Source organism: Otolemur garnettii, unplaced genomic scaffold (genome assembly GCF_000181295.1).
Source record: "Otolemur garnettii isolate 467f Iridium unplaced genomic scaffold, OtoGar3 scaffold00025, whole genome shotgun sequence".
Taxonomy (NCBI): domain Eukaryota; kingdom Metazoa; phylum Chordata; class Mammalia; order Primates; family Galagidae; genus Otolemur; species Otolemur garnettii.
The window spans coordinates 18,471,317-18,484,998 of record NW_003852420.1 but is presented as its reverse complement, the minus strand read 5'-3'; the positions used below and the strand labels follow the sequence as shown (position 1 = coordinate 18,484,998).

General features: G+C 49.5%; 1 protein-coding gene across 1 annotated transcript in view; it reads left to right on the top strand.

The window, feature by feature from the left end:
• The first annotated feature begins 903 nt into the window (after positions 1-903).
• The window catches only part of SLA2 (Src like adaptor 2), a 33,089-nt gene continuing 20,310 nt past the window's right edge, over positions 904-13,682 (top strand). Inside the window, exons 1-5 of the mRNA XM_023512139.1 lie at positions 904-975; positions 4,023-4,156; positions 8,964-9,060; positions 9,428-9,514; positions 11,232-11,335. Of these exons, the coding sequence (XP_023367907.1) occupies positions 4,066-4,156; positions 8,964-9,060; positions 9,428-9,514; positions 11,232-11,335 (379 nt within the window). The 5' untranslated portion in view covers positions 904-975; positions 4,023-4,065. The remainder of the gene's footprint in view (positions 976-4,022; positions 4,157-8,963; positions 9,061-9,427; positions 9,515-11,231; positions 11,336-13,682) is intronic.

The window sequence follows — 13,682 nt, the reverse complement described above, 5'->3', positions numbered from 1 at the left end:
TCCCAGCTCCTTGGGAGGTTGAGGCAAGAGAATTGCTTAAGCCCAAGAATTTGAGGTTGCTGTGAGCTGTGACACCATGACACTCTAACCAGGGCAACATAGTGAGACTCTATCTCAAAAAAAAAAAAAAGAAAGAAAAGAAAAGAAAAGGTAGAATCTTGAAGCCCATTCTAGACCTACTGAATCAGAGTCTGCAACTTGCCAAGACCCCCAGGTGATTCCTATACACATTAAGGATTGAAGCGGCAGTGCTTTCCACACTTGCCAGTCAAGAGAATCTCTTGGTGTTTTGACATAGATTCCCAGGCTCCCCTTCTGGCAATATGGACTCAGAAGGTATAGGAGGATCCCAGAAATTGCTCCAACTAAGCCCCACCAGTGATTATTATGGTCAGGCCAGCCTGGGCAACTCCTGCTCGTTTACTTTGGTCCTGTGTTCCCTGGACAAGACCAAGTTGCAAAGCCAGAGAAAAACTTTTTGTTCCAGGATCATGACAAGGCAACTGCTGCTTCCCCAGAAACAGGAACTTGGGGAAGGTGGCTCCTCACTGGTCTGTGATGCCGTCAGAGGAAATGGGTGGTTGTGAGAACCACAGAGTCTGCAGACCGGGAGCTGGAGCTCCAAGGACCTTGCACCTGTGTCTTTGTGACAGACACAAAGAGCCTCCTAGGTCTTCTTCGCTGGCCCAGCTTTGCTCGGGAGGGCTTCCAGTCCCCCAGTCCAGAGTCCCCAAGGAGCATGGGGCTCCTCACCCTTCCTGGATGTACAGACTTCTGAGCACAGACAGATGCTGAGTTACCCAAACTGACTGGCAGAGCCTCTTATTCAAGATCCTCCCAAGCTGAGAGAGTTCTGGGTATACTAAGAGCAAGGACGTGGGCAGACTGCTGGAAGGGCCCCCCAAAGCTCTAACCTATCCAGCCAAAGCATGCATCTTAGCTGAGCCCTCTTCAAACCTCCCACGACAAGAACCAGTAAGTATACTTGCTTTTTGTTTTCTGATAGCCTCAAGACTAGTGAGGAAAAATGGTCCTCTCAGAGACTGGCACTGGGCTTTATTTGCTGCTAGGAAACAAGCTCGAGGAGAGAAAGTGGGTTTACTGAGGCTGTAAGAAGGGTGCTTTCTGGGGGTCCCAGAAGAATTGAGGTCTCCCCGCTCCACCTTTGCCTCCCTCTTACTGTGTGCCTTTGGGCCCTGTTCTGTGCTGCAGTGTTCCGAAGTCAGCGAATGAAAGGGGATTATACTCTCGGAAGACACATCAGCTGCAGAGTCTATAATTCCTTTCAAAGAATGATATCTCTCAGTCAGAAAAGAGGTCACAAATTTAATCCACATTCATCACTCTTATGCTTACTGCTGAAAATGATCTTCAGAAGCACAAAACACAGCGGTAGTCCCAGCTCTGTACTAACCAGCTACGTGAGGTTGCATGAGGCCATAAACATGAGGTTGTCCTCTCAGGGCCATGGTCATTGTATCTGAAGTGAGACTCCAGTGAGATGATCAATTACAAGTTCTGGACAATGTGCCGATGTCAGCTGCCTTTCACTCTTTCCTACCACCCCCTGGCACAGGTCCCCTAGAAAGTGCCAAGCACATAGTAAGTTGTTCAAATATTCGTATAGTTGATGATTAAATTATCTCGTAGATGTGTGTATTTTATATATATAAAGCTTCAGCCAATACCTCCTCCTCCAAGGCCAGCGCACTGGATGGTCTTTATTTTGGCCCCAGGGTCTTACTGGCCTCAACTCAGATCATGTGAAGGGAGGGAACAGAGAGTTCTGGGGAGGTTTCCAGCATCAGGGATGGGGAACCTACAGCCTTCTGATTTCATGATTGTTCTTTAAGAAGCGCCAAAAGTGGCAAGAAAAGTTTCATCTTTCTCTGCTAAGCCCTTTTTAATGAAAGGATTTGTTATGTAAAATTTGGATTCAGTCAAAAGGCTGCACTTAAGACTGGGAAGACCACAAGTTTCCTTAAGGCCGCAGGTTCCCCACCCCTGGCAGGCCCAACCCCACCTCCACCTGCAGCAGGAAGAAGTCTTTGGGTTTTTGTAGTTGGTAGTTGTGGTATTGCTGAAGGAGGGGAAAGGAAACTGAGCTTTACTGAGCACTCTGTGCCAAACTCCTCTAATTGAACTCACAATCCTGTGGAGTTGCTATTCACATTCATAGATGAGATTCTGAAAGCTTACCTGCTTTGCCTAAGGTCACACAGCTCGAACCTGGTTGATCTGAAGTCATCACTCATGTTACCCAAGGTAGATGTTCTCTCTCTGGGATTTCCTGGGGGCTCGTATCTGCAAAGTTAAGCATTTAGTCTGTGCCTCCACACAAGGGTCAGGGAAAGGCTGAGAGGCCACAGGAATATTGGCAACTTGAACTGAAGGGGTGCCCTAGCATCAAGGGAATCAGAAATCCCCTTGGGAGGCAGTAGCACCATCTCAGTCCTACCAAGGGTGCAGGACCCCAAAAGCCTGAGCAGGAAGAGGCTTTCAGAAGCCACTTCCTATGGGGGTTAAGGAGCTTCTTTCCAGATGAATACTGAGTTTTATATTCCAGATGAATACTGACCTCCCATAGAGAAGCAGCAATAAGCAGGTATTGTCATTCCCATTTGATGACATGAGACTGAAGAACAGAAAGAGTGCTCAGGACTGGCCCAAGAGGCCATAGCAGTCATGCCATGATATTGATGGACACATGTCCTCCTTCAGTCAGCATGGGGTTCAAGGGCAAGCATGATGTCCTCCTCCCTGGACTCCCAGCCCTTGGCAGGTACCTGGCAGAGAGCAGGGACTCAATGAATACCAGTGAATGGAACTAAGTGTGTAACTGTGCCTTGTCTCTACTGAAAAGGATGAAACCATCTCAAAAGAAATGTAAAACTCAGCCCCCCATTCTGCAAACACTGTAATATAGTGTTTGAGAAAATTAGCCTTACCCTGAAAACCTGGGTATTTATTCTAAGGATAAGACACCCGTCCAAAGAGGTGATCATTGCTTTGGTTCACTTAGTTACTGTGTGCTGACTACTGTGTGCTTAGTTACTGTGTGCTGTGTAGTGAAGCACTACACTACTAGTGTTGTGCTTCACTGAGTGCTAAGGAGAAAGGCAAACCAGAGGTCCTGTCCTTACACAGCTGTAGGACAATGGCAGATGAAGCAAGTAAACGCTATAGGAAATGAGTAATTAAAACTTAGAAAAAGATACAACAGGCAGCCAAGAGATAAAAAGGGGAGAAAAAGGAGGAGACTCCCAGGAGGAGCCAGCCTCTAACAAAGTGTCATTCAGGACAAGATGCAGGAAATTCAGCCAGCTGGGCTCCTCATGCACGTTATCTCAAAGACCATATGTTGGGGGTTGCTATCCCCATTTTTCAGACTAGGGAAAGGAGGCACAGAGAGGGGAAGTGGCCCAGCCACCAACACTTGAGGGCTTGCAAGTCATAATACCATCATCCAGCCTTGTGGCACTCCGTGACGCCAATAACATTGTGTTCTGTGCCACCTTTGCTTGCTGTGACACCAGCTCTCACACCTGCCCTAGTGCCCTCGCCATCCTGAGACCCTAGCCATGGGCCCTGATATGCCTCACTGATCCGCCACTGTCCTCTTTCTCCCAGTGGCAAAGTGAAATCTCAGGTGAGAGGAAGAGTTCCATGTGGAACTCCAAGGAATTCAAGGGAGTGGTCAGCAAAGGCTGGGACATGGGAAGAGCTTCCTAGGGAAGGGCAGTATCCTGACAGGCCCTAAGGGGAGGAAAGGGTATTCCTGCCACAAGAGGGGACATAAGCAAAGGCCTAGAAATAAAGAATTTAGCCTGGATGTGGCATAGAAAAGATGGGATCCAGGTAGCCAGGAGCCTCCAGTCTGGTAGGGGGCTTGAGTCTAGTCCTGATGGGAAGTGCGTCATATGTGTCAGCAGGAGATCTTCTGGGCCAAGGTGGGGAGGGATGGGTGTCTGGAGACCAGGCCAGGGGCCAGGGCTCAGTCTCCATCACAGCATCTCTTTCAGATTTCTCTTGGCAATGTGCTTCCGAGTGCTCTGCTGAGGAGCAATGGGAAGTCTGCCCAGCAGAGGAAAAATGCTGCCAAGCTCAAGCTCAAGCCCTTCTGTCCGAGGCCAGGACCCTGCACCCATGCAAGCAGGTAGGCTGTGGGCCCTTCCCAGGCACAAGGTTGTGCAGTCCTAGACATCACTGCCTCTGTGGGCCTTCCTGGCTAGCAATCCTAAAACAGCATCAAGTATCAATGAGTGCCTGCTGTATACCAGGCCTTTCCTAGTGAGTCATATAGGCAGCATCCCAGCTCTTGCAGTGATTGCATTAGCCATAAAGACAACTAGATCAATGAGAAAAATCAGACAAAGTGATAAGCACTAACCAGAATGTTAGACTAGGAAGGCCTGATAGTCTGTCCCTGTCGTCTCCTTTGATATCTCTCCTCCTCAGCTTATTCAGAGGCTAAGCTAGCCAGCTTCACCATGTAGCTCTCCATAACTGCACAGCCCATTACATAGCCACTAGCCACAGGCACTTGTTCAAAAGTTTTAAAATTCTATTCCTTCATCATACCAGCCACGTTTCAAGTACTCAGTAGCCACATGTAGTTAGTGGCTACCTTATTGGACAGCACGGAATTTTGGAACATTTCCACTGTTGCAGAAAATTCTACTGGACAGTTTAGACAATAGGGCTGATGTGAAATACTGAAGTAAAAGTAAGGCACTCTCTCTCTCTCTCTCTCTTTTTTTTTTTAAACATGGGGTCTCACTCTTACATCCATGCTGGAGTGCAATGGTGTTATCATAGCTCACTGGAACCTTGAATGCCTGGGACCAAGTGATCCTTCTTCCTCAGCCTTCTGAGTAGCTGGAATTATAGGTGTTATCTGCCACACTGGATAATTTTTTTTTAATTTATTTTTATAGGGATGGGGTCTTCCTGTGTGTCCCAGGCTGGTCTTGAACTCTTCACCTCAAGCTATCTTCTCACTTTAGCTTCCAAAAGGGCTAGGATTACAGATGTGAGCTACTGCACCAGGCTTAAAATTAGGGCTCTTTTGGGTGGTGTCTGTGGTTCAATGGGTAGGACACCGACCCCATACACCGAGGGTGGTGGGTTCAAACCCGGCCCTGGCCAAACTGCAACAAAAAAACAGCCGGGTGTCATGGTGGGCACCTGTAGTCCCAGCTACTCAGGAGGCTGAGGCAAGAGAATTGCCCAAGCCCAGGAGTTGGAGGTTGCTGTGAGCTATGTGATGCCACAGCACTCTACCAAAGGCGATAAAGTAAAACTCTGTCTCAAAAAAAAAAAAAAAAAAAAAAGTAGGGCTCTTTTAATAGGGGGAAAATCACTCATACAATGCATATACTGAGCCCATAACTATGATTTTCTATGATAGTCTTGATGAAAACTCCCAGATTTTAGGACAATTGGACAATTAAAATATCCTAGAAATTCTAGTATTTTGATATTAAAATTGTGGCTCCAAGTCTGAATTATTCTCTAAAATAGCCTACAAATCTATTCTCAAATCACGTCTTGATTTGGGATTTGGATAATATATTAAGGCTTTCCAGAAAAATAGCACCAGTAGTGCATGTGTTTATGGAGGGAGAGAGGGAAATTGATTTTAAAGAGCTGACTCACATGATGATGGGGCTGCAAGTCTAAACCCCAAAGGGCAGTCTGGGAAATGCCGCTGTGGTGGTCTGCAGGTGGAACTCCCTCTTCTTCCAAGGACCTCAATCTTGTTCTCTTAGGGGCTTTAACTGATTGGACGAGGCCCACTCTCATGATGGAGGGTGTTCGGCTTTACTCAGTCTACCTATTTAAATGTTTTGTTTTGTTTTGTTTTGTTTTGAGACAGAGTCTCTCACTCTGTCGCCCTGGGGTTGAGTGCCGAGGTGTCATAGCTTACAGCAACCTCAGACTCCTAGGCTCAAAGGATTCTCTTACTTCAGCCTCCCAAGTAGCTGGGACTACAGGTGCCCACCACAATGCTCAGCTGTTTTTTAGAGACAGGGACTTGCTCTTGCCCAGTCTGGTCTCAAACTCCTGCTGTTCAAGCAATCCACCTGCCTCAGGCTCCCAGTGTGCTGGGATTACAGGTGTGAGCCACAACATCTGGCCTCTATTTATTTTTTTGAGATGGAGTCTCACTGTGTCGCCCTTGATAGAGTGCCGTGGTGTGAGGCAACAGCAACCTCCAACTCTTGGGCTTAGGTAATTCTCTTGCCTCAGCCTCCCGAGTAGCTGGGACTACAGGCGCCCACCACATCACTTGGCTATTTTTTGTTGCAGTTTGGCTGGGGCTGGGTTCAAATCCGCCACCCTCGGTATATGAGCCCAGCAGCATCCTACTCACTGAGCCACGGGTGCTACCCTGAGACAGCCCCTGGGTAGAGTTCCATGGTGTCATAGCTTGCAGCAACCTCAAACTCAGGCTCAAGCAAACTCTTGCCTCAATTTTTCTAATTTTACTAGAGAGGGGGGTTTCACTTTTGCCCAGGCGGGTCTCAAACTCCTGAGCTCAAGCAATTCACCTGCCTCGGCCTCCCAGAGTGCTAGGATTACAGGCATGAGCCACTGCGCCTGGCCCCATCTGCCTCTATTTAAATGTTAATATCATCTAAAAAATATCTTCACTGCAACATCTAAACCGGTATTAGACCAGATGTCTGAGTACTGTGGCCTAGCCACAACGACACATGAAATTAACCATCACAGATAACAAAATCTTTCTATTTCATAGTTTATTTACTTCCTCCCTTGGATAGAAGCTGGTGACTGCACTTCATAGGGACCATGTGTGAGCTTTGTTGCCGTAACTGGTTAAGTCACCTAAACTCATCAAAAGTTGAAAGTTTTCCATTTGAGGCTAAGCATAGTGTTGGTGGCTCAGTTAATCCTGGTGCTTTGAGAAACTGAAGTGGGAGGGTCAGTTGAGGCCAGGTTGTTGAAAGCAGACACTGGACAACATAGTGAGACTCCATTTTCTTTCTTTCTTTCTTTTGAGAGTTTCACATTGTTGCCCCTGGTAGAGTGCAGTGGCATCATAGCTCACAACAAACAAACTCTTGGGCCCAAGCAATTCTCTTGCCTCAGCCTCCCAAGTAGCTGGATCTACAGGCACCCCCAACAATGCCCAACTATTTTTAGAGACAAGGTCTTGCTCTTGCTCAGGCTGGTCTCAAACCTGTGAGCTCAGGCAGTCCACTTGCCTCGTCCTCCCAGGGAGCTAGGATTACAGGCTTGAGCCACCACACCCGGCCCAATTTTCCCATTCTTATCAGAGAATACCCTCCACAAGACTTGGATCAGATATTTCCCTGCACCACCAGATGGCCAGGCCTTATGCTGCAAGGACAGCTCAGAGGAGAGACTTGGGGAGCTCTGAGCTGGGTTCCCTACAGGAGTCTCCATGCATGTCTGGAAGGATGTGTAGGAAATGGTCCATTTCCAGAATCAGTCTCACCATTCCCATGTGGCAGAGGCTCTTCAGCCACATGATGTCCAAACTCTTGGTTCTTGTCTGTCAACTTGCCTCTACCTCCCCCACATCCTGAATTTCCAGCTCCACCTAGAGGGCATCCCGGAGTCCCCTGAGACCTTGTTTCTTTGGAAGCATCTGAGACAGATGAGCCTATCCCCAGGTCCACCAGTGAGTGCGTTGCTATGTGTACAAGTCTCTTCCAGAGACTCTTACTGAAAAAGGACAGGAGGAAGGAATGGGAGGGTTAGTGGGCTCCAGTAAAGTTGCTTCTAGCAGCACATTTTTCAGACCCAGAAGGCTTTGGCAGACAGAGGGAGGTCTTTTTAGACTGGGTGGGCTGATCCCTGAGGCAGTTGAGGTATGTGAGTCCTGTGCTGACGGCACCACTTGCTGCGTGATGCCCAGCCTTGAAATTGGGCCTCGTGGCCACTGTGTCTCTGGGACTGTTCCCAGAGTGGCTGGGACCTAGGCCAGTCACTCCCTGCCTGACCATAAGCCTTGGAAGGGTATTCAAGCCCTTCCTGAGATGTGCCTGTAGGACGAGGTTTGGGCCTAAGAGCTATGCCCTCATTTCCCAGCTGAGTGCAGTCAGAGCCACAATGCCACAGCATGGCAGAGACACAACTACCTCAGGCAGTGGTGAGGGCTGAGCAGAGGGGTGCACAAAGCCCCCTCAGCAAGCAATGGCAGGTGGCTGACCAGAACATGTAGTCACACACACATGCTGAGTATCTGCCCAGGGCCAGTCCTGAAACAGTGGGCTCGGGGTGGCACCTGTTCTCAGGAGCCAGCACAGGTCTACACCTGCTGTTCTGGACAAAGGCCATGGGGAAGCCACTCCTTCCATGTGCACAGCACTCGAGAGTTATAAAGCTCATTCACATCTGATTTCATGGGCCCCTCCAGAAGCCTGGAGAAGGGGGAGATATAAGGAATGTGGGAGCAGCGGGTTTCCATGTGGAAGGGAGGATGTCTTCAGCCCCCTCCCCATACTGCATGCTGGTGCTCTCATGATCCTCACAGGCCCACCCTAAAGTCACTGTGTGACTTGGGATCTAGGACCCAGCTACTGGCCTTTCTGAGCTTCCTCTTTCCCACCTTCCAAAGCTAGCACCTGTCCTATGAGGCTGAACTCAGGTCTGTGCTGATACCCACTTAGAGCCATAGGTTTTAAGTTTTCTAAGAGCAGGATCTCTTTGTAAAGTCTCTGTGAAGAGCAATACATTAAATGGCATTATAGCCAGGAGCCCCAGTCCTTTTGCTACATAGATCCTTTCTCTGCAGCAACCCCAGAGCTGCCTGGGCATTTCCAGGGCCCTGCAGAACCCTGCTGGGAAAGCCTCAGATTCCAGGGTAGCCATCCCAGGAAAGAGGTAGGCTTCCCTCAGGGCATTTGTGGGAGGAATGACTACCAGAGCCAGACTCCAGTAGATGTCCTGTTTTCTGTCCTTCCATCCAGAGAGAAGCAAGGCTGCCGTGGCCCTGGGCAGTTTCCCTGCAGGTGGGCAGGCTGAGCAGTCACTGAGACTGGGGGAACCATTGACCATCCTCTCTGAGTAAGTCAGCGGGCACTGGATCCCTGAAGACACACTGATGGGAGAAAGGGCCATCGCCCCAGTAGAAAAGTACAAGGCTTTTGGTGAAGTGCCCCCATGTGATCCTGTGATTGGATTTCTGGCAGTTTGGCACACCATTACTGAGAAGTGGTGGATGTGCATGCCTTGCTGTAGCAGAGAGCCTTGAATCATGCTATCTCCCAGCAGCCCCAGCCTGGCCCAGGAGGTGCCAGGACTGGCCAGTCCAAGGAAGCCTGGGAAACAGGTGGCCACAAGACCAAGCCTGAAAAGGTCCTTGTAAACTCCAAATGTGCAGTTCCTAGGGCCTTGGCTCTTCTGAAAGAGGTGCCTCCTCTTCTCTCTCTAGAAATGGAGACTGGTGGACAGTGCTGTCAGAAGTCTCAGGCAAAGAGTACAATATCCCCAGCGTCCAGGTGGCCAAAGTCTCCCATGGGTAAGTTCTCACCACAGACCTGCTTAGGGAGCTTCCTGCCCTCTCCTCCATAAGCATCTCCCTCATGCTCAGCCCGGCAGTGAGCAAAGCTGGGCACCAGGAGAATCCAGCCCAGGTCCTGCCTGCAGGAGGAGCAGATACCTCATTCTAACACAGATTGGCCTGGAGACTCAGGAGCCCAGAGGAAGGGTTGGGGAAGACCCTCTAGAGCATCAGTCCTCAACCTTATTGGTTTCATGGGAGACAGTTTTTCCAGACTGGGGTAGAGGGGATGGTTGGGGTTTTACTAGGTTTTTTTTTTTTTTTTTTTTAGAAACAGAGTCTCACTTTATTGCCCTCAGTAGGTGCTTTGGCGTCACAGCTCACAGCAACCTCCAAAATCCAGGGCTTAGGCAATTCTCTTGTCTCAGCCTCCAGAGTAGCTGGGACTACAGGCACCCTCCTCAACACCCGGCTACTTTTTTGTTGCAGTTTAGCTGGGGCCGAGTTGGAACCCACCACCGTCAGTATATGGGGCCGGTGCCCTACCCACTGAGCCATAGGCCCTGCCCTTTGTTTTGTTTTGTTTTGTTTTGTTTGAGACAGAGTCTCAAGCTATAGCCCTGGGTAGAGTGCTATGGCATCACAGCTCATAGCAACCTCAAACTCTTGGGCTTAAAGCAATTCTCTTGCCTCAGTCTCCCAAGTAGCTGGGACTACAGGTGCCCACCACAACACTCGGCTATTTTTTGGTTGTAGTTGTCATTGTTGTTTGACAGGCCCAGGCTAGATTTGAACCTGTCAGCTCCGGTGTATGTGGCTGGTGCCCTAGCCGTTGAGCTACAGTTGCCGAGCCAAGGGGATGGTTTTGATACGAGTCTGCAAGCAATTGATTTATTGTGGTTTCTGTGCAGTCAAACCTCCCTGTTAATGATAATCTATATTTGCAGTTGCTCTCCAGCACTAGTATCACTGCCTTAGCTCCACCTTAGATCATCAGGCATTAGGTTCTCATAAGAAGTACAACCTAGTTCCCTTACATGCACAGTTTACAGTAGCAGGGCTCTCACTCCTATGAGAATCTAGTTCTGCCACCACCAACCTGACAGGAGGCAGAGCTCAGGTGGTGATGGGAGCCATGGGGAGTGGCTATAAATACAGATGAAGCTTCAGCGGGACCCAGTTCCTATCAGGTCATGAACCAGTACTGGTCTGTGGCCCAGGGGTTGGGGCCCTAGCCCTACAGGACATGTTAAGGTCTGGGATTTGAAAGGTGGCCAGGATCTGGTGGAGGAGAATGCTGAGAGGGACATGGCCAGAGAAGGAAGCAGTCTGCGTAAATGTCTACAGGCAAGAAAACCAGAGGGGCCATTCTTAGCAGGTGAAGTCTTAGAAAGGAGAGTGGGTAGAATGGGGTGCTGGGTGGTAGGGCCTGGGTAATTACAGGAGAGAGGCTAGAAACACCCTCCCAGAACCCCACCCCACCCCACCCAGGACACTTGAAAATGAGGTTTCCAAGCAAAAAATGTAGAGGGTAAAACCATGAAGATGTCCTCCCAAGATCCTGGGGCCAGGACCAGAAGGATAAAGCTTGAGTGGACCTCAGAGACCCTGAGGCCAGATAGAACTTTGAAGGCCCAGAGAGGGGAGGCCTTGGTAGGGTCACACAGGGAGTGGAAGTAAGGTCCCCCTGACCCACCACAGCTGATCCCATCTCTCTCTCTTGTTCCTCTTCCAGGTGGCTCTATGAGGGCCTGAGTCGGGAGAAGGCTGAGGAACTGCTGCTGCTCCCGGGGAATCCTGGAGGGGCCTTCCTCATCCGGGAGAGCCAGACCAGAAGAGGTGGGTGAGCTCAGCCCCATCCCATGCCCTCCCTAAGACCTCAGAGAAACAGCCCACAGATCCCCTAGAGAATAGACTATACCTCTCTCCTCAGCCAGTCGGTCAACCACAACATCCTGAGCCCCAGCTCTATGCCCAGCCTGTATGGGCTGTGTGGGCCCCAGGAGGGGGGAAAGAGGGACAGGCTGTGAGGACAGGGAAGACAGCTAACTCTGGAGCAATCAAGGGAGGCTTCCTGTGGGAGTGGACTATGAATGGAAGCTTGAAGGATGTTCCCGAGCCTAGGCTGCGAAACACAGTAGTGCTGGGATGGGCCAGTGGGCTGTACCAGGGGACAAGAGGTCAGGAGAAGCAAGCAAGGCCCCACCCAGAGGGCCTTGAATGCCAGGCTGAAAAGCTCTGATGTTTTTCCCTAAAGTAGTAGGAGTTGTTACTTGTCAGAAAGACATGGTTAGTGCTGTGTGTTGAGTTGGGATGGGGGGGAATGAAATGCTGCAATACCCCGTCTCTCTAAGTGTGTATGTTCTGTGGGCCATTTGCTTAGAGATAGAGCAGATGGGAAGGTCAGTTTGGGGAACACCACAAATCATATCCTTCCCTGAGAGAGTAACAATCCATGGTAATCCAGCCTTCTTAGTGCTTTGCCTTTGTCTGTTGAGGCATTTCCCAAACACATTTTTTATTTTATAGAGATTGGGTCTCACTATGTCACCCAGGCTAGAGGACAATGGCGTCATCATAGCTCACTGTAAGGTCGAATGCCTGGGCTCAAGCAATCCTCCCACCTCAGCCTTCTAAGTAGCTGGGACTACAGCCATGTGCCACCGTGCCCAGCATCCCAAACACTTTGAACACAGGAACTTTTCATCATGCAGCACCCAGTAATGACGCCCAGCTGTCATTGTTTTTGGCAGGCTTGGGCTGGATTTGAACCCGCCACCCTAGGTGTATGTGGCTGATGCCTTAGCCACTTGAGCCACAGGCGCCAAGCCTAAAAAAAATGTTTCTCAAGTACCTATTATGTGGAAAGGCTTTAGGGAATAGCACCTATTATGTGCGCCAGGTCTTAGGTACCTCTGGTGAATGAGGTAGCTATGGTGCTTGCTCTTGGGGAGCTTCCAGCTCACTGGGTACAGTGTTCCTTGGCACATTCTTCGGGAAACAGAACTATTTGAGATTTGTATCAATGCCAGGGCTTTTCCCCTGAATGCTAAGAGCCAAGTGTAATATGACTTCGGGCTGGGTATAAGAGGCCAAATATGAAGGGCTAGAGTACCTAGCCTTGGTATTGGACCATCTGTCCTGAGAGCCCATCAGCAATAGAGCAAAAAGTCAGCATTTCTAACAGTCAACATAAATGGTTCACATCAGGGATCCAGGCTTAGCCAACTTTTAGGACTTGTTTGTTTGTTTTTTTGAGACAGAGCCTCAAGCTGTCACCGTGGGTAGAGTGCCGTGGCATCACAGCAACCTCCAAGTCCTGGGCTCAAGCGAGTCTCCTGCCCTGCCTCCCAAGTAGTTGGGACTACAGGCTCCTGCCACAATGCCCGGCTATTTTTTGGTTGCAGCTGTCATTGTTGTTTGGCAGGCCCAGGCTGGATTCAAACCCGCCAGCTTAGGCGTATGTGGCTGGCGCCTTAGCTGCTTAAGCCACAGGCGCCGAGCAGGCAACTGGGACTTGTAATAGTTACAGGATTTACATATCCTGACTAGCAGGCCCCAAGTTGTGGGAACATGCCAAATTACATATTCATATGGGACTTCTCTTGCCCAGGTGCAAGGCCTTTGCAAGCAAAACACAAAGTTGATAAAGTCTCTCTCTGATGGCCCTACTCTCCTCTGAGCTGCTACCACCAAGTTCCTTGAAGGAGGGACAAAGCAGGAAGTTGAAGGAAAAGTGGCAGTGCCCATGTTTGTGTTAGTCTCTTTATTTAGAGATGAGGTCTTGCTGTCTCCCAGGCTGGAGTACACCGGCACTATGCTGGCTAATTTTTTTTCATTTTTTTATTTTTTGTAGAGACAGTCTCACTTTATTGCCCTTGGTAGAGTGTCGTGACGTCACATAGCTCACAGCAATCTCCAACTCCTGGGCCTAGGTGATTCTCTTGCCTGAGCCTCCCAAGTAGCTGGGACTACAGGCGCCTACCACAATGTCCAGCTATTTTTTTTTTTTTTTGAGACAGAGTCTCACTTTATCGCCCTTGGTAGAATGCCGTGGTGTTACAGCTCACAGCAACCTCCAACTTTTGGGCATAAGTGATTCTCTTGTCTCAGCCTCCCGAGTAGCTGGGACTACAGGCGCCTACCACAATGTCCAGCTATTTTTTTTTTTTTTTGAGACAGAGTC